Source organism: Notolepis coatsorum (assembly GCF_963971535.1).
Source record: "Notolepis coatsorum genome assembly, chromosome: 3".
Lineage (NCBI taxonomy): Eukaryota > Metazoa > Chordata > Actinopteri > Aulopiformes > Paralepididae > Notolepis > Notolepis coatsorum.
This window is the reverse complement of record NC_140167.1, coordinates 100980281-101002290: the sequence shown is the minus strand read 5'-3', so window position 1 is coordinate 101002290 and position 22010 is coordinate 100980281. Positions and strand designations below refer to the sequence as shown.

General features: G+C 41.9%; 1 protein-coding gene across 7 annotated transcripts in view; it reads right to left on the bottom strand.

Annotated features, from left to right (window-relative positions):
• Positions 1-22010, bottom strand: part of LOC311225659 (mitogen-activated protein kinase kinase kinase kinase 4-like) — a 124125-nt gene that overhangs the window by 47524 nt on the left and 54591 nt on the right. For 6 of the 7 annotated variants that reach the window (XM_084311045.1, XM_084311046.1, XM_084311047.1 and 3 more), the window contains 3 exons: positions 20346-20549; positions 11674-11985; positions 4662-4777 (listed from right to left, as the gene is read on the bottom strand). In XM_084311045.1, the coding sequence (XP_084167171.1) occupies positions 4662-4777; positions 11674-11985; positions 20346-20549 (632 nt within the window). The remainder of the gene's footprint in view (positions 1-4661; positions 4778-11673; positions 11986-20345; positions 20550-22010) is intronic. The other variant, XM_084311048.1, reaches the window with a different exon arrangement.

Here is a 22010-nt window from a genome sequence, read left to right as displayed (position 1 = left end):
AGGCGTCATAGAGCCGCGGCCCAATGCACATCGTCAGGCTTTTTTTTTGCCAGGCGACCGATTTTTTAAGCCAAATATCACTTCAATCCTATTAAGTTAGTTCAAGTTAGTTATTCATTTATATGTGCTATTTATGAGAGGGCTAACTTGTGGCAAAATAATAATGATAATAATAATAGCCTCATTAAAATACTATTGTTGCTTCGGTTGTTTTCAGCGTTTTATGTGCATAATCTGTTATTTAGTTAGAAATGTTCGTTGAAATAAGTAGATTTTTCGTTTTTGTTTATTTATTAAGTTAATATAAAACCATATAGTCACATTTTAGAATACAATAGAATAGAATTTTAGAATACAACTAGAAACACTGTCCTGGCCTGCTTATAAGTTCAGTGGCCTGACAAAAATAAATAAAAATAAAAAAATAAAAAATAAAAAAATAAAAAATAAAAAATAAATATTTGTTTTAATTTTTTTTAAATCATCTCGCGGCCCACCCGTGGCTGTTCGCGGCCCACCTTTGGGTCGCGACCCCGACTTTTGGAACCACTGAGCTAGGGGACATGTTGAAACACACAGGTCGTAGGGGACAGGTGAGCCAGGGGACATGTTGGTGAACACACAGGTCGTAGAGGACAGGTGAGCTAGGGGACATGTTGATGAACACACAGGTGGTAGAGGACAGGTGAGCTGGGGGACATGTTGATGAACACACAGGTCGTAGAGGACAGGTGAGCTAGGGGACATGTTGATGAACACACAGGTCGTAGGGGACAGGTGAGCTAGGGGACATGTTGATGAACACACAGGTCGTAGAGGACAGGTGAGCTAGGGGACATGTTGATGAACACACAGGTCGTAGGGGACAGGTGAGCTAGGGGACATGTTGGTGAACACACAGGTCGTAGAGGACAGGTGAGCTAGGGGACATGTTGATGAACACACAGGTGGTAGAGGACAGGTGAGCTAGGGGGACATGTTGATGAACACACAGGTCGTAGGGGACAGGTGAGCTAGGGGACATGTTGATGAACACACAGGTGGTAGAGGACAGGTGAGTTAGGGGACATGTTGATGAACACACAGGTCGTAGAGGACAGGTGACCTAGGGGACATGTTGGTGAACACACAGGTCGTAGAGGACAGGTGAGCTAGGGGACATGTTGATGAACACACAGGTGGTAGAGGACAGGTGAGCTAGGGGACATGTTGATGAACACACAGGTCGTAGAGGACAGGTGAGCTAGGGGACATGTTGATGAACACACAGGTCGTAGAGGACAGGTGAGCTAGGGGACATGTTGGTGAACACACAGGTGGTAGAGGACAGGTGAGCTGGGGGACATGTTGATGAACACACAGGTGGTAGAGGACAGGTGAGCTAGGGGACATGTTGTTGAACACACAGGTCGTAGGGGACAGGTGAGCTAGGGGGACATGTTGATGAACACACAGGTGGTAGAGGACAGGTGAGCTAGGGGGACATGTTGATGAACACACAGGTGGTAGAGGACAGGTGAGCTAGGGGACATGTTGATGAACACACAGGTGGTAGAGGACAGGTGAGCTAGGGGGACATGTTGATGAACACACAGGTCGTAGGGGACAGGTGAGCTAGGGGGACATGTTGATGAACACACAGGTCGTAGAGGACAGGTGAGCTAGGGGACATGTTGATGAACACACAGGTCGTAGGGGACAGGTGAGCTAGGGGACATGTTGTTGAACACACAGGTCGTAGGGGACAGGTGAGCTAGGGGGACATGTTGATGAACACACAGGTGGTAGAGGACAGGTGAGCTGGGGGACATGTTGGTGAACACACAGGTGGTAGAGGACAGGTGAGCTAGGGGACATGTTGATGAACACACAGGTGGTAGGGGACAGGTGAGCTAGGGGGACATGTTGGTGAACACACAGGTCGTAGAGGACAGGTGAGCTAGGGGGACATGTTGATGAACACACAGGTGGTAGAGGACAGGTGAGCTAGGGGACATGTTGATGAACACACAGGTGGTAGAGGACAGGTGAGCTAGGGGACATGTTGATGAACACACAGGTGGTAGAGGACAGGTGAGCTAGGGGGACATGTTGGTGAACACACAGGTCGTAGAGGACAGGTGAGCTAGGGGGACATGTTGATGAACACACAGGTCGTAGAGGACAGGTGAGCTAGGGGGACATGTTGATGAACACACAGGTGGTAGAGGACAGGTGAGCTAGGGGGACATGTTGATGAACACACAGGTCGTAGAGGACAGGTGAGCTAGGGGAACATGTTGATGAACACACAGGTCGTAGGGGACAGGTGAGCTAGGGGGACATGTTGATGAACACACAGGTCGTAGGGGACAGGTGAGCTAGGGGACATGTTGATGAACACACAGGTCGTAGAGGACAGGTGAGCTAGGGGACATGTTGATGAACACACAGGTCGTAGGGGACAGGTGAGCTAGGGGACATGTTGGTGAACACACAGGTCGTAGGGGACAGGTGAGCTAGGGGACATGTTGATGAACACACAGGTCGTAGGGGACAGGTGAGCTAGGGGGACATGTTGATGAACACACAGGTCGTAGAGGACAGGTGAGCTAGGGGACATGTTGATGAACACACAGGTGGTAGAGGACAGGTGAGCTAGGGGACATGTTGATGAACACACAGGTGGTAGAGGACAGGTGAGCTAGGGGGACATGTTGATGAACACACAGGTCGTAGGGGACAGGTGAGCTAGGGGACATGTTGATGAACACACAGGTGGTAGAGGACAGGTGAGCTAGGGGACATGTTGATGAACACACAGGTCGTAGAGGACAGGTGAGCTAGGGGGACATGTTGATGAACACACAGGTCGTAGGGGACAGGTGAGCTAGGGGGACATGTTGATGAACACACAGGTCGTAGAGGACAGGTGAACTAGGGGACATGTTGATGAACACACAGGTCGTAGGGGACAGGTGAGCTAGGGGACATGTTGAACACATTTATTTTTTTCGTTTTCGTTTTAGTTAGTTAATTTTTTTGCGTTCTTTTGTTTTTGTTTTAGTTCGTAAATATTTTTGCGTTCTTTTTTTCATTCGTTTTTTTGCGTTCATTCGTTTATTTGCGTTTTTGTTTTAGTTCGTTCTTTTTTTGCGTTTTTTTTCTTCGTTTTTTTGTTTAGTTCGTTTTAGTTCTTTTTTTTTCGTTTTTTTTTTGTGTTTTTTTTGTAGTTCGTTCTTTTTTTGCATTTTTTTTCCCGTTTTCGTTTTAGTTAGTTAGTTTTTTTGCGTTAGTTTTTTTTGCGTTTTCGTTTTAGTTAGTTCATTTTTTGCGTTCTTTTTTGCGTTCTTTTTCGTTTTAGTTCGTTAGTTTTTTTGCGTTCGTTTTTTTTTGTGTTTTCGTTTTAGTTAGTTAGTTATTTTTTGCGTTTTCGTTTTAGTTAGTTCATTTTTTTGCGTTCTTTTGTTTTTGTTTTAGTTCGTAAATATTTTTGCGTTCTTTTTTGCGTTCGTTTTTTTGCGTTTTCGTTTTAGTTCATTCGTTTATTTGCGTTTTTGTTTTAGTTCGTTCTTTTTTTGCGTTTTTTTTTTTCGTTTTTTTGTTTCGTTCGTTTTAGTTCTTTTTTATGCGTTTTTTTTTTGTGTGTTTTTTTTAGTTCGTTCTTTTTTTGTATTTTTTTGTGTTTTCGTTTTAGTTCGTTCTTTTTTTTGCGTTTTTTTTGTTTTTGTTTTAGTTCGTAAATATTTTTGCGTTCTTTTTTTCGTTCGTTTTTTTCCGTTTTCGTTTTAGTTAGTTAGTTTTTTTGCGTTAGTTTTTTTTGCGTTTTCGTTTTAGTTAGTTCATTTTTTTGCGTTCTTTTTTTGCGTTCTTTTTCGTTTTAGTTCGTTAGTTTTTTTGCGTTCGTTTTTTTTTGGCGTTTTCGTTTTAGTTAGTTAGTTATGTTTTGCGTTTTCGTTTTAGTTAGTTCATTTTTTTGCGTTATTTTTTTTCGTTCGTTTTCCCTACAAAAACGAAAAATCTACTTATTTCAACGAACATTTCAAACTAAATAACAGATTATGCACATAAAACGCTGAAAACAACCGAAGCAACAATAGTATTTTAATGAGGCTATTATTATTATCATTATTATTTTGCAACAAGTTAGCCCTCTCATAAATAGCACATATAAATGAATAACTAACTTGAACTAACTTAATAGGATTGAAGTGATATTTGGCTTAAAAAATCGGTCGCCTGGCAAAAAAAAAAAAAAAAAAAAAAAAGCCCGACGATGTGCATTGGGGGCCGCGGCTCTCTGACGCCTTATTTTCTGGGTCCCGGCCTGAAAAGTTTGGGAACCCCTGAGCTAGGGGACATGTTGGAACACACAGGTGGTAGAGGACAGGTGAGCTAGGGGACATGTTGATGAACACACAGGTCGTAGAGGAGCAAGGCTGATGAAGAGGAGGGGATATTGGATGGTGTGACGGTGTGGAGGAGGAGGGGGGCGGAACAGAGAGAAAGTGAGAAGAGTGAGATAGTGGGTTTGAGTGAAAGAGAGAAAGATACACAGAGAGGTACAGAGAGGGGTCGGGAACGAGGGTGCGAGTTTCCCAGGGGAAGGAATAAGAGATTAAATTAGAGCAATGGTGAGAGAGAAAGAGGGGGGGGGGGGGGTAAAGAAAAGGTCTGTATACCTGTTAGCGGTCCGCTGCTGGCCTTGGTTGTTGCTGGGCACAGCGTTGCCTTGGTGATGAGGAGAGTCTCTGCGTGTCAACAACACCGGCGACCTGGACGTGGTCCTAACAGGAACCTTCCATCATAAAAACAGCTGCGCTCATACACACACTTTCTACTGACACACACACACATGCCCTGAGCATGTAGTGCACGTGTCGCTGAAAACAGCAGCGAAATGCAACAGAAGAAAAGTACACAAACAGTTGGGAGTCGCTCCTGTACTGAAAACCCTGGATGGCTCTCTCTATACGCTCCCTGCCGAACAGGCTACACTTCCCAAGCGTCTCTCTTCAACCTCACACTCATCACGCGACCCTCGCAGGAGGACGTCAGCCTAGGGCTGGGCGATATAACGATAAATATCGCGATATATTTTAATAATCGATATCGAATATCAAAATAAAAAAAAAATCGAAAAATCGTTTTTTTTTTTTTTTTTTTTATTTCTTTATTTTTTTATACCTGCAACAGGGCAGCTTTAAAACCAGAGACAGTGGACAGACTTGTCTTTCTTGCCTGCAACTTAAAGTAATGGCTTTGCTTGTCCAAATGACAATACTGACCAAATTCAGATTTCTTTTTCTCTTGTCCATTTATTTTGTTTGCTTTCTAATTTAAAATACATTTTGAAACCGTCTGTACACAGTAGGCTATGTGTGCTAGCAGAACTAGACTCCAGTCACGAGTCACAGTGCACATGTGCGGTGGTTTGTCCACCAAAAAAGCGCCAAAAGATCGAAAATAAACTAGCAGAGCCAGAACTGTTCAACTCCTCTGGAGCCACAGCCAGCAGAGAAGCCGGTTTACTTTCGCTTTTAAACCAGCAGCCTGAGAACTGGAGTGTGAGGGGCTGTAACACTAAAGATGGCGGCAATGACAAAGAATTGCTGCAAAATAAACATACATCTGTTGTTTAAAAAAAAATAAAAAAAAAAAATAAAAAATACTTATAACAATTCGATAATTATCGATATCGAGAAATAAAATAAAATTATCATATCGTTATCGCGATATGATTTTTTTCCATATCGCCCAGCCCTACGTCAGCCTTCCCTCCAACAAGGCTGTTCATTATGACACACGACTCAACACACCGCACGGAAACCCAGATGAAAGTTGAGAAAAGCAGTCCTGGTGGGTTTAGCTCTTCCCGTCCCTGCTCCCTTATGACCATATTAGGTAATGAACATGCGATACACAAACCCTGCTTGTTTCAGTTATCCTGTACAGTTTTAGACAACAGACTCAACAATGAGGCACACATGAGGTATTAATCTGTATAGGTGCTTCAAAATAAATGCATTAAGCTGAGGCAGATACGGGGGTTTGCATTCAAAGCACGACGTTACGTAAAAACATAGCGCCGGCAGCAGTGCAGGAGAGAACAGCCAGTCAGTGCAGCCGGTATAATTTACATTAGGGATGCTCGATATTGGCTTTTTTACCGATACCGATATTCCGATATTGTCCAACTCTTAATTTCGATACCGATACCGATATCAACCGATACCGATATATGCAGGGTTTCCCCCCAAAAAAACTGAATAATTTCAGGTAATTAATAATTTCACTGGATGCATTCAAAAGGCTTTCTAAATGTAAGCATTATCTGTGCAAAATATGATAATTAAAAAAGTAAAAATTAACATTACATATCTCTTGTTGTTGAATTAAACCAACATGCATACTTTTGACAATAAATAAAATAAGAATTGGTTCTTACTTGCTTGCCTGGGTAAATAAAGGTTAAATAAATGTAAAAAAAAAATAAAAAAAAAATATTGTTTTTTTTTCGATACCGATATTTTCCGATATCACATTTTACTGCCGATATCGGCCGATAATATCGGTCTGCCGATAATATCGGACATCCCTAATTTACATTATGAACCACGGAGGGCAGGGATTACATTATGAACCAGGGAGGAGGAGCAGGGATTACATTATGAACCAGGGAGGAGGAGCAGGGATTACATTATGAACCAGGGAGGAGGAGCAGGGATTACATTATGAACCAGGGAGGAGGAGCAGGGATTACATTATGAACCAGGGAGGAGGAGCAGGGATTACATTATGAACCAGGGAGGAGGAGCAGGGATTACATTATGAACCAGGGAGGAGGAGCAGGGATTACATTATGAACCAGGGAGGAGGAGCAGGGATTACATTATGAACCAGGGAGGAGGAGCAGGGATTACATTATGAACCACGGAGGGCAGGGATTACAGTAGAGCCATATGAAATCCGCGATCACGGAATCGCGGACGGAATCGCAGAATTGAGCAATAAAAATGGAATCAACTGTAATAAAAAAAAAAAAAAAAAAAAAAAAAAAAAAATGTTGTGGGACTTGTACAGCACTTTGTTCAACTTTGTCAGTGCGTAAAGTTTAAACCTTTTTAAATCTTAGACAAACAAAACACTTTGCTTTCATGAAATATTGTAAGCCGTCATTTGAGGCTTTATAAAAGCAGCACAATGAACACAAATCTGTCAGTGCCGAGTCCGACCTCATCTTAAATAACAAACAGCATTGCTTGTTGTAGTTAACAAAGAGAGGCAGAGTTGATTTAGCAAAAAAATATATATATATCATTTATATTTTTATATTTTTTAATAAACAAATTTTATTTTCATATTCGAATCCCATGCCCATCGAACGAAGCTTCGAAGTATTTAAGACAGCCCTATTAAATGGACAGTTATATCTTATTAAATTGTGGACATTTATTCATTCCCACTTATTAGACACTATTTCTGATGGTAAAATGAGCATACAAAGCAAAATACAGAATTCTGAAATATTAAAACGGAAAAAACGGAATTTGGAAAAAAATAAAATGGAATTTGGAAAAAAATAAAACGGATTTCATATGGCTCTAGATTACAGTCTTCAATAGGTAGTGAAGGGTATAATATGACATCATCACTAAGGGTCTGTACGATTGGCAACCACTGTAATTATAGCATTTTGGAGGTTTGTTTACATATTTATTATCGGCTCCATTACTTTTACTGAACAGTATAGACTTGAATAGTCTTTTTGGGGTCATTGGACAAAAACGATTGAGCTATAATATATTTGTCTTTATTAGAAAGTGAGCTACCAGTGAATCTATATTAGGAATCATATCCTGATTCCCTTACATCTAGAGACGATGATGCATCTTGTTTTTGTTCACTTTGATCAACGGCTACCAACCGTTCAAGAATTTGACAATTATCCTTTGTGATTTTTCAGTGGGATTTAAATCAGGTCTGTACGGCGTTCCACTTCAGCTCTATGTATAGTCACTGATGGGCTAAAGCAGGGGTTCCCAAACTTTTCAGGCCAGGGCCCAGAAAATAAGGCGTCAGAGAGCCGCGGCCCAATGCACATCGTCAGGCTTTTTCTTTTCTTTTTTTTTGCCAGGCGACCGATTTTTTAAGCCAAATATCACTTCAATCCTATTAAGTTAGTTCAAGTTAGTTATTCATTTATATGTGCTATTTATGAGAGGGCTAACTTGTTGCAAAATAATAATGATAATAATAATAGCCTCATTAAAATACTATTGTTGCTTCGGTTGTTTTTAGCGTTTTATGTGCATAATCTGTTATTTAGTTTGAAATGTTCGTTGAAATAAGTAGATTTTTCGTTTTTGTTTATTTATTAAGTTAATATAAAACCATATAGTCACATTTTAGAATACAATAGAATAGAATTTTAGAATACAACTAGAAACACTGTCCTGGCCTGCTTCTAAGTTCAGTGGCCTAAAAAAAAAAAAAAAAAAAAAAATTTTTTTTTTTAAATCATCTCGCGGCCCACACGTGGCTGCTCGCGGCCCACCTTTGGGTCGCGACCCCGACTTTGGGAACCACTGGGCTAAAGTACTGGGTAAAAATAGTAAGCTACTTCAGAAACGACACGACCATGAGTGTCGCGGTGTGGTCATGAAGCCATATCCCAGTGCCGACCTTCTCATGAGAATGTTGGGGTGTGTCCCCCGTTCTCCTCATTATCCTTCTAGGCCACAAAGTCCAAAACAGTGTCGTGGGCTCAGCTGCAGCAACAACGTTTTACTGGTGTGGGTTGTGAGACACAAAGCTAGGTCACTAGATCATTCAAATGGCCAGCGATGAGTTAAGGTGTAAATGCATTAACACGTGTTAAATTTGGTCTGGTTTACAGTTTACAACCTAGAACATCACACAGTACTTTGCTTTTAAGAAGTTAAACAGCGCCCCCCCCCCAAGCTGTCAAGTTAGGCATGACAGCTTGTTGAAAGCTTGCCAGGCTACTGGTTGCATGGCAACTAGGCATCTCGCCTATGACTCACAAGATGTGTTCAGTTTTTCTTGGGCGTCCCTCAATCCAATGTTGGGTCCTTAAATTGGCCCTCAGTCATCAAAGCTTTGAGAACCCCTGCATTAATGGCTTCAACAGCTGACAGTTTGACAGGATAATCTACAAGTTATATGAAGCTGCCAGCCGTGTTGCCTCTCCAAGTCCCTGCAAAGTTGGGATGAATAAAACATTCTAGACTAGGAGCCTCAAAACATCTTTTGTTAGATTGACCCCTAACCGTAACACTACCCATCTAGGGATGCTCCCTATTAACTAACTAACTACCACTACCCATCTACTAACTAAGGAACTAGCTACCACTAACCATCTAGGAATGCTCCCTACTAACTGAGGTACTAACTAGGGATGCACGATATTGATTTTTTGACACCGATACCGATAACTTTATGCTCCTCAAGCCGATAACGATAAGCGATATTTATTGTATTATAATTTTTTTTTAATGTATACTATATATATATTTTTTTTTTGGTCAATTTTTTTTTTTTTGTATTTATAAGCTCCGACGTCATCGGTACTGCTATCGGTACTCGAGAAATTATGTTTTTTGAGGAATTTAAACGTCGCAAACTAATCTTGTTGGCCGTTTTCTATAACGTTATCTCTCCTGCCTCTGTGTCTCTGCCTGCGCGAGGAGCGGGCTGTGCTCACTCACACACACACACACACACACACGGGTGCTGCCGAGTACAGACAGCTCTGCTCTCATCATGGCGGACAAAACGAAACGTTCAAAAGTCTGGGTCTATTTTACTAAAGTCGATGCTGACAACGCTCGTTGCCACAAGTGCAACAAGACATTTGCCAGTAATGTATAAGCGCTGGTACTTGGTCAATGTGGCTGGCGGGGAGCTAACGTTATTAGCCTGAGCTCCGAGTAGAGTAATGGCTGACAATCCGGAGGTAAATAAACGAACGAGAGCTTCTGATTGGTGGTAAGAAGAAGAGGTGGGTGCAAGCGGTGGGACGTAATTGGCAGATCGACAAGAAAGGGAGCGCTGGATTTGTGAAAAACTCCCTGTTCCTAAACCACACGCTATCAATCGTACCACAGTACTGGCAAAACGGGAAAAGGCTATAATAAAAACAAGCGCCCTTCATCCAAATCCACCCACACCGGATTTCTTTTAACCAAAACATTTATTATATATTATCGGAGCTATCAATAACGTTATCGGGTTTATCGGGATGACGTCATAATTGCTGATATCGGCCCGATAATTATCGTGCATCCCTAGTACTAACTACCACTACTAGGGGTGGGCGATATATCGAGTATACTCGATGTATCGCAGATTGTTCTACCCGAGATGTAGTACTGTACTATATCGCGAACATCGAGTATTTAGTTTATATGGCGCCGCCCGCGGCCGAGAGACACTCTCAGTGCTTTCCTCGAGAAGGGACGGCGTAGCTATAGACTAACGTTAGTGTATTGGTCCCGAGTGTAGCAGGGACGGCGGAGCTATAGGCTAACGTTAGTGTAGTCAGGGCTGTACAGTGCGATATAATGTTGCGGTTGTAATTTCATTAGACAGACCAGCGCGGACCTTTAATAACATGTAATTTAATTGACACGAGCAATGAGCTAACGGTAGCTGCTAACCAAGGTATCCATTAGGATTATGCTAAGCTACTAGCGATAGCTGCTAACCCTGGTAAACGGTCAAAGCGGACTCCACAAGACTAGTTCCATTCGTGAGGAAATGGGGTGGGTTATATTGACAACGCTTGACAACAGCAGTTTAAACATAACTTCATATTTATTAGTTATTCGTTTCTGTATATCATTCAATTTCCATATCCGTGTGTCTCCATCTCCATCTCTTCCTGTTTTATCACCTACGGCAGCTTAGACGATCAAAACGCGAACCTAGAACAAACCCCGAGGGGGGGGGGGGCTGGCTCTCTTGTTCATTCTCGCCCCCTCTCTCTCTCTCTCTCTCTCTCTCTCTCTCTCGCTCTCTCTCTACATTCAATGATTTAAAGTAGCCAAACGTTACAGACAGTATAAATACTAACTGGATAGTTGATGATATAAACATTTAATTTCATTATCTGAAATATTCTAAAATCATTAAGTCTGCTATAAGCCATTATACCTTTTGTGTGTGATTTATTATTTTCTCACAGTAGGGTGTGTATATATATACATATATATATATATATGTGTGTGTGTGTTTGGCTAAAGTGGATAAAAGTGTGTAAAAGTCTTAGGCACCCAAGAGTTTTTATATAAATTGTCTTCGATGTAAATAATTTTTTTTTATTAGTGTGTCAGTAGACTACTCTTAGTACATTTTCATTAAATTATTTTTTTAAAGCATCTTCATGGTTTAATAATGCAAACATATGTTGCAGGGACTTATTATAATCATCATATTGGCGTGACTGTATGCATCAAAGGGTTAAATCAAGCATTTTTAAGTGATTTAGAGGAAATGTAAAAAAATATCACGATATATATCGTGTATCGCGATATAGCCAAAATATATCGCGATATAATTTTTGGCCATATCGCCCAGCCCTAACCACTACCCATCTGGGAATGCTCCCTACTAACTGAGGAACTAACTACCACTACCCATCTACACCAGGGTCTTTCTCTCTCTCCTTACCCTGGGTGGGACCTCCTCTGTGGGGAGCGGCTCAAGGGCAGAGGGCACATGCTGGGGGTGGGGCTGCGGGTCAGTGCGTGCAGGCGTTGATGATGAAGAAGACGGCGATGAAGATGGAAGGTGATGGTGGTGGTGGAGGTGGTGCTGGTCGGGGTGCTGGGGGTCCTGGTTGTTGCGGAGTTGGAGGTTTGCAAAGCTAGGGGTCAGAGGCTCAGTGAAGGAGTGAGGCCGAGAGACCCCGAGAGGCTGAGGGGGAGCGGAGGCGGAGGTGGCGCTGCCGCTACTCTTTAAAGCGGCCAGATGGGAGCGGACCTTCCAGATGACAGAGAACATATAGCATATCAGGAGGGGGTCAGTATGCATGGAAGGGGGTGGGGTGGGGGGGCACAGTGCTCAGTCAAGACCTTTAAAGCAGCTACTAGGAACATTTGTACACCAGTATCGTTGTGATTCAACGTCCATACGTTGGCAGGATTTACGTGCAAACACGTTGAGATCCATAGAGACTGAAAGACAATTACCACCACAAGTTCGTCAATATCCTCTATTTTCTATTGATGTTGATACCGTGTGTCCGTCAATATCCTCTATTTTCTATTGATATTGTGCATCCGTCCATCAATATTCTCTATTTTCTATTGATATTGTGTGTCTGTCCCGGTCCCGGATCCACAGGAGTTCTACTGAAGGCATTATGGCACAAAGGAAGCCTTTCCAAACAAAAAAACTAGGGCTGTCAGTTTATCGCGTTAATTAGATTAATTAATTACACAGCAAATTATCGCGTTGTGAAAATTAACTCAAAATGAATTACAAACAAATTAAAAATATTAGTAATTATTATTATTTATTTTTTTATCTCATTCATTCCATAAGAATGTAGAATACACATTTACAGACTTTTTTTTTATATGGTCCATTTGCATGTTCTTGGTATCTGATTCTAGGGACATCTATGGATCTCAGGGAATGTATTCCCAGTGTGAGAAATACTGTGTCTGTCTGTTACTAGGCTTGAGTAAATTGTAATGAACCAAATTAGAATATCAATAAAAAAAATTTATCTTTGACTGTGAATAACACCATGCTCAAATTGACCAGACCTGAAAAGTCTAAGCAAATTAATAGATGGAAGATGATTAAACAGAAGGTTTTGTAGATACAGTACTGAATTCTGCAATCCGGACACATGCAATTTGAAATATGATTATAGCATATAGAATATCAGACATAAAATGGTTATGCGATTAAAATGTGATTAATTAGATTAATTAATTACAAATCCTGTAATTAATTAGATACATTTTTTTAATCGCCTGCATCAACAAAAATAACTTCACGTTCACCGTAGGGATTACTCCAGTAGTATTACTCAGTAGTATTACTCAGTAGTATTACTCCAGTAGTATTACTCCAGTAGTATTACTCAGTAGTATTACTCAGTAGTATTACTCCAGTACTACCAGTAGTATTACTCAGTAGTATTACTCCAGTAGTATTACTCAGTAGTATTACTCCAGTAGGATTACTCAGTAGTATTACTCAGTAGTATTACTCCAGTAGTATTACTCCAGTAGTATTACTCAGTAGGATTACTCAGTAGTATTACTCAGTAGTATTACTCCAGTAGGATTACTCAGTAGTATTACTCAGTAGAATTACTCAGTAGTATTACTCAGTAGTATTACTCGGTAGTATTACTCTGTAGTATTACTCCAGTAGGATTACTCAGTAGTATTACTCAGTAGTATTACTCCAGTAGTATTACTCCAGTAGTATTACTCAGTAGGATTACTCAGTAGTATTACTCAGTAGTATTACTCCAGTAGGATTACTCAGTAGGATTACTCAGTAGGATTACTCAGTAGTATTACTCAGTAGTATTACTCGGTAGTATTACTCAGTAGTATTACTCCAGTAGTATTACTCAGTAGTATTACTCAGTAGTATTAATCAGTAGGATTACTCAGTAGTATTACTCAGTAGGATTACTCCAGTAGGATTACTCAGTAGTATTACTCAGTAGGATTACTCAGTAGAATTACTCCAGTAGTATTACTCAGTAGTATTAATCAGTAGGATTACTCAGTAGTATTACTCAGTAGTATTACTCCAGTAGTATTACTCCAGTAGTATTACTCCAGTAGGATTTCTCAGTAGTATTACTCAGTAGTATTACTCAGTAGTATTACTCCAGTAGTATTACTCAGTAGTATTACTCCAGTAGTATTGCTCAGTAGTATTACTCAGTAGTATTACTCAGTAGTATTACTCAGTAGGATTACTCAGTAGTATTACTCAGTAGTATTACTCCAGTAGGATTACTCAGTAGTATTACTCAGTAGGATTACACAGTAGGATTACTCAGTAGTATTACTCAGTAGTATTACTACTCAGTAGTATTACTCCAGTAGTATTACTCAGTAGTATTACTCCAGTACTACCAGTAGTATTAATCCAGTAGTATTAATACCAGTAGTATTAATCCAGTAGTATTACTCCAGTAGTATTACTCAGTAGTATTACTCCAGTAGTATTACTCAGTAGTATTAATCAGTAGTATTACTCAGTAGTATTACTCAGTAGTATTACTAAGTAGTATTAATCAGTAGTATTAATCAGTAGTATTACTCAGTAGTATTAATCAGTAGTATTACTCAGTAGAATTACTCAGTATGATTACTCCAGTAGGATTACTCCAGTAGTATTACTCAGTAGGATTACTCCAGTAGGATTACTCCAGTAGTATTACTCAGTAGTATTACTCCAGTAGGATTACTCCAGTACTCGCTGTTTCAACAGAATTTGAGGGAACTCGATTTGTATTTATTTATTTGATTACCACCAAATATGTCCACCAACTGAAACAACAAATTGTGCTCTGAAATCCTGCAAGGCATGACTGGTCAGCAACACTGGTCAACTGTGGAGTTTATGGATTATTTGGATAGTAAGGTGAAACGTTTGTTGTGTTGGAATCTAAAAGATAAAAATAGTGGTTCATGTTTGAGCATTTCCAAATTTTGCCAACAACAACCCACTTTCCGTAGTGTTCATAGACTATTGATACGGACATGCCATTCCATGAGAGACCTGCTGCAGACAGAGTGGAGGTAATGTAATTATTACAAATGGTAACTGACTGTTTTGACTGACTATACGCATTAAGCATTGGGTATATTGCTGTGCATTATGTCCACAGAGTGAGACATAATAAAATCAATATCTCGCAAGTACTGGATCTGGGAAAACATTACTCTGCCCATCCCTAGTTCACCCTTAGCAAGGCTTCTCAGCTTCTCCCGTGGCTTTTGCACTTTTGCTTGTCGTGGGCGGAGCTAAAAGGCAAAACAGGTAGCGACAGGGTTTATGGGAAACGTAGTCTTATCATGAAAATTAGGCCTCCAGTTGTTTCAGCGATGGTCTAATTCGTTTACCTTATATACAGTATATTAACACTTTAATCGCCGAAAACGCTGGAACTCGTCTTTCCCCGCCATGCTCATTCTGCCGAAGACGCCGTAACACGTCTTTGATATCAATATTTCAAAAATCTGTGATCGAAATCATATTTCTCCTCCGGGGACCTGAGATATACTGCTGAGCTCCACTCAACTGTCTAACGGTTCAAGAGCGCCATCTGGTGGCCGATCGGCAGATCGGCCAACAGGAAGTGACGCGCCAAACAGGAAGTGCTCATCCATATTTCGTCCGGGCACTCGCGATCGTTAGCCGGACTCCATCTCGACACACTGGATAATCAATCGCTCGCCCTAACTCAATAAACAACGTTATTTGGACGTATATAGTATTATACAACCTGGAAATGGTTCATCTAGATCAACATCCCATAATCGAAAACTGTCTACTCCAAGCTGATCGTCCAACGGCGCGAGGAAGATACGGTAAGATCCAGCGTTGTTTTCCAACGTGTTCTTTACTAACTGCTCTGATGACCATATGACCCACACTAGATGAATGATATAACGTTGCCCACGGAATTATAAACGCCCCCCCCGCCCATCCGGTCAACATCAGATGACGTGTAGTAACTTCTAGAAGTACCTCCAGTTGAAATTTTTTATCTGGCACCGATCGCTACCAAACTGTATTTGATCATCAATATAATGCATTTGGGGCTATAAATCAAGTTCTGGAGAAAGCTGCAGAAAACGATAAAAACATACTTATACTTTAGACCATATTTTAGTATGAATATGTGAATGAAAAAGTATAACGTTGCTACACCCTGAACAATATATATAGGACATTGAATGGGCCATAATAATGTCAATTTAGCAATAGAATTTAAAAAGTTATAGCCCTGCAAAGAAGGGGAACTTCTCCATAGACAAATAGAGCTGGCGAGGGATGGTAAATTATGAATTTAACCATGGCGATCAAAGTGTTAAAGTATCACAACAATATATTTTGTTGAAAATTCTCCTTGTAGCTGCTTTAATTAAATGTTAGGAATGGCCACTCCCTGCCATGTTGGAAGAAACAATGGTTGCTATGTGCTGCTAAGCAACATGTTGTTATGATAAATACATCAACAACAATTTAAAATTGGGGTCTTATTGCTGCATGTTGTTAACAAGTCATTGTGGCACAATTATACAGTGTTTTTCCCAAACATGGCAGGTTATGGAGTGTGATAGTGTATTAGTGCCATCATGCCCTGGTCGCTCTCATTTAGGACCTCATTAGTCAAAAAGGCTCCAGTGACAGAGGCACTTGTGTACCTATTTTCCGGAGTGAAGGTGGGGGACACAAACAATGAAAAGTGAACAAGGCAACAACAACAACAACAACAACAACAACAACAACAACAACAACAAGTGCAACAACAAGTGCAACAACAGAGGGCAGAAGCAGCAGAGACAGGAGACAGAAGCAGCAGAGACAGAAGCAGCAGAGACAGGAGACAAATAGATTCGCTATCAGCTCTATCTTCAATCTTTCAAAATGTTCAGTTGCTATCGCTATCAGCTCTATCTTCAATCTTTCAAAATGTTCAGTTGCTATCGCTATCAGCTCTATCTTCAATCTTTCAAAATGTTCAGTTGCTATTGCATGCACTCATCTGTGTTTCACTACACACTTGAGTGCATGCTTACCAACTGTCCGTCTGCAACACTACTATCACCGACATCTAAGAAGGGAGATCAACCCCTTGAATGGCCCTTCTAAGGTTTCTCTCCTCCACACTGCCTGTGGAGCATGTTTCCCTATTGTTAGGTTTTAGTGAGTTTTTCCTTACCTTCGCGTGGGGTATGTCTGGGAGTGCTTGCATTCTTTCATTTATTTGCATTTATTTTAAATTTGTTGGACCTTATGGTGTTCTTGTTCTGTTCTTGACTTATTGTTATGTTTTCTTCTTGACTTGTTTAAAGAAGACTTGTACGGCCCATGGGGACATTAAGGTGTGTTGTCGGGCCTTATAAATAAATTTGATTTGATTTAGACAGAAGCAGCAAAGACAGGAGACAGAAGCAGCAGAAGCAGCAGAGACAGGAGGCAGAAGCAGCAGAGACAGAGACTGCTGTCCTTGTCGACTGGCCCAAGAATTCTTAGTGCATCAATGTTGTCAAGGGACACATGAACATTATATGAATGTTGGAACAGGGCATTCACATTGGATGAGGGATAACATGTCCAATAGTACCATGTGCATGGTTCCTGCGGGTTCTAACAAGTTCAATTTAACACTTTGAATATAATTTAATACCCGTTTCACAGCCATACTGGCAAAATAGTTTGAAGGAAAATGACTATGAAAGAAGTAATTCCATATGAATTGTTGGATAACTGATTACCTACTACTTACTTTACAGCCCGTATTTCCCCTAAACACATTTAAACACGATACAGAGAAGTTATCATAGAAGTAACTTCATAATCCAATACCGTTTAAGACCCATCAAAACCATATTTAAGACATTTTAATGCCTAGAATTCTTATCATTAAATTGAAGTCTTTAAGACCTCGCAGGAACCCTGTACGTGGTACCAAATAACAAATGTCCGCTAGATAAAGATGCACACGCCACTCGACAAGTTCAACCTTTTTTCTGATGCTCAGGATAATTCAGTCTCTCTCCACCAGTAATGAGAATGGATTAACATTAACAAGGCATAAACAATGTGCTTACATGCTAACTTAGTACTGTGCAGTGACATACATACCCGCACAACATTCAACAGGCATGCATGCATTCAAGGATCTCTATTGCGATGATAGCAAACAAAAGGAGGTGGGCGGCTAGGTGGTGTAGTGGGCAAGGCACTCGCCACCAATGTGGAGACGCTGGATTCGCGTGTTCGAATCCAGCTCTCCACATTGCTTTCAGTTTAGCTGGTCGTCCGCAGTAATACACATTGGCCGTATTACGGGGAGGGAAAACTGAAGGGTGGGGATCGAACGTTGTGAACAAGCGACTCCTACAAGTCGGTTGGTGCGCCTGCGCAGTAGAATCAGGAAGTGTCGGGGGCAGCGTGAGCCTCCCACGCGTTACTCCTCGACACTGAGAGATCGAGCTGCGCAGGTGAAAAGATGCGACTGCTGTTACCTCAAGTACCGGAGGGGACTTGTGCTATGTATGACTTAGTCCACATTGCAGCCGGCTTGTGGGAGGCAAGAAACAGCGTTCGTGACAGGGGAGGGTTGAATTGGATGATACGAAATTGGGATGGGAGACAATATAGAAAATGGGAGAAAAAGTGGATAAAAAAAAAAGCAAACAAAAGGAGTTTTGAAATGCCTCGTCAACCTAATTATGCAGTCCAGCCATGAGCCGTCTCTAATTCCTATTCACTCAGTTGTCAGATGCCCCTAAAGCAAACCCATCCATCCAACCAATTTGTTACACAATAAATTAGCCATAGTGTTACAAACACATGCCAACAGCCTAATGACTTAATGCTAATGAGAGAAAAGTGACTAATCCACTTGTTGTGCATAAATAATGGTAGTCGCTTAGCAAATGCACCAATCAATTACATCATTATATTTTACCAAGTTGTAAAGTGCCTCCCACCCCCATTCATCTGTGACATATTCAAAACAGATTGACTTCAATGAACTGTGATCATTCACACTCGGCAGAACAAATCCTCCTCAGAGGAGATGACTCACAGCGAGTCACTCTCCTGAAAATGTACATATGAAACATGTTTTTGATAATCAGCCAATCACAACGAGGTGCTGCCTGCAGGCTGGACCTTCAAGCCCTCAAATAGCCTCTCACTCACTCACTCACTCACTCACTCACTCACTCTTCTGCGCACAGACACATGACACACACACACACACACACACACACACACACACACACACACACACACACACACACACACACACACACACACACACACACACACACACACACACACACACACACACACACACACACACACACACACACACACACACACACACACACACACACACACACACAGCAGAGAAAGTGGCCCCAAAACTGTGATGTAATTAGCACTTTGGTGATATGAAGCTGAGAGCAGGCCGTGTGGCCCAGACTAACGTGAGAGGGACCAACCTGTCAATCAAACCAAACATTCAGTTATTAGGAAGACAGCCGATTAGAGTTAGGGTCAATTACCTTTCATTTCAGTCAAGTCACACAATTTTCTTTTTTTTAAAATAAACTGAACACTTTTGCCATAAAAAGGCTCCTCTATTCAGCCTGTAAGAGAATCATTGACAATAAACGCTCCATCATTTGCTGGTTATAAAAGGCATGTCATTTGACTATTTGATCATTAAATTAAAAAGGTGAAATAAATGGGATTTGATCACAATCCTGCAACTGATGAGGAACTAGAAATGTTGGGGAGGAAGGATCCAGATTCCAGAGGGACCACCTAAAGAAAACTTTAGGCAGAAGAAAAGAAGAGAGAAACACTATAGGAGTCAACTACTTTAAGAGGAGACATTAAGTAACATTTGGAAAAAGCGTTCCTGAAACAAAAAGAGAAACCCCAAACGAGAGACGCGTCTGGATGAACTGGAGACGTGTGCAGGGCTGCCAGTGATGGAGAGAATAGCAGTGATGGATAAACAGTCTGGTATCAAGAAGAGCTTTATCAGGGAAATTATACTGTTGGGTCATGACTGTCAAAAACCCACAGTGGGAACAGGGTGGAAAGAAACCCAACCTGAGCATGACATAAGAGCAAAATGGCCACCATGTGAATAGGTAATTTTCCTAGTAAGAAAAGGGCTCCTGAAAGGCCAAAAAATAAAATATATTTAATAAAAATGATATATATATATATATATATAATAAAATAAAGGAGGTAAGCCACTTGAATGCAAAAGTACAATGTTTTATTTGCAGTGAATAGAAGCAAAGCTTCTTCCTAATCATGAATTCTGAGGAAGATCTACAATACAGCTTGAAACATGCCGTCTGTCTAGACTGCATCTTGAGACAATTATCTTATATGTCTTTAATGTGCTTCCTAATCTATGAGCTACATGATCAAATAAAACACTGTACTTCTGCATTCAAGTTCATATCACCATACATTTTTTTGCAGACAGAATTGCCCATTGCTAATGCCTCAAAATGCTGCCCCACATAGCATTAGCATTAGAGAGAAGTGAACAGAGTCCGGGAGGGGTGTGGTTCTGGTGTTGTCGTGGTTACCTGTGGTTCCATGGGCCGGTGCATGGCGGGCGGTGCCTCGGAGGAGTTCCCGTTGGGATAGGAAGACTCGGAGCGCGGTGGCACTGGGGGCTGTGGGGGCTTGATCTGGGCGGGCTGTGGGGGCTTGATCTGGGCGGGCTGCGGGGGCTTGATCTGGGCGGACTGCGGCGAGCCCTGGATGTTCTTACGATACCGCTCGTCAGCCTGGCCAGGAAACCCAGACAAGAGACACACACACACATACAAAACACACACGCACACAGTGGCAACTGGTTAATTGTGATTTAAGAGGATATAGGTCATGGGTTATATAGACAAGTCTATGCCAGGAAAGACGGTGAGTGGACAAAAGCCATCGGCCACTACAGCAGTTGGTTAGTTTCACCCTGCAAAGCGGCCGCATGTTATACTCGTGGTGCAAGCACACCAGAGAGTTGTCTAGTGGTACAGGCACGCCATAGAGTTCTCTAGTGGTACAGGCACACGAGAGTTGTCTAGTGGTACAGGCACACGAGAGAGTTGTCTAGTGGTACAGGCACACCAGAGAGTTGTCTAGTGGTACAGGCATGCCATAGAGTTCTCTAGTGGTACAGGCACACAAGAGTTGTCTAGTGGTACAGGCACACGAGAGAGTTGTCTAGTGGTACAGGCACACGAGAGAGTTGTCTAGTGGTACAGGCACACGAGAGTTGTCTAGTGGTACAGGCACGCCAGACAGTTGTCTAGTGGTACAGGCACACGAGAGTTGTCTAGTGGTACAGGCACACGAGAGTTGTCTAGTGGTACAGGCACGCCATAGAGTTGTCTAGTGGTACAGGCACACGAGAGTTGTCTAGTGGTACAGGCACACGAGAGAGTTGTCTAGTGGTACAGGCACACCAGAGAGTTGTCTAGTGGTACAGGCACGCCAGAGAGTTGTCTAGTGGTACAGGCACACAAGAGAGTTGTCTAGTGGTACAGGCACACGAGAGTTGTCTAGTGGTACGGGCACACGAGAGTTGTCTAGTGGTACAGGCACACGAGAGAGTTGTCTAGTGGTACAGGCACACCAGAGAGTTGTCTAGTGGTACAGGCACACGAGAGAGTTGTCTAGTGGTACAGGCACACGAGAGTTGTCTAGTGGTACAGGCACACGAGAGAGTTGTCTAGTGGTACAGGCACGCCAGAGAGTTGTCTAGTGGTACAGGCACACGAGAGAGTTGTCTTGTGGTACAGGCACACGAGAGTTGTCTAGTGGTACAGGCCCGCCAGAGAGTTGTCTAGTGGTACAGGCACACGAGAGAGTTGTCTAGTGGTACAGGCACACGAGAGAGTTGTCTAGTGGTACAGGCACGCCAGAGAGTTGTCTAGTGGTACAGGCACACGAGAGAGTTGTCTAGTGGTACAGGCACATGATAGAGTTGTCTAGTGGTACAGGCACGCCAGAGAGTTGTCTAGTGGTACAGGCACACGAGAGAGTTGTCTAGTGGTACAGGCACACGAGAGAGTTGTCTAGTGGTACAGGCACGCCAGAGAGTTCTCTAGTGGTACAGGCATGCCATAGAGTTGTCTAGTGGTACAGGCACACGAGAGTTCTCTAGTGGTACAGGCACACGAGAGAGTTGTCTAGTGGTACAGGCACGCCAGAGAGTTCTCTAGTGGTACAGGCATGCCAGAGAGTTGTCT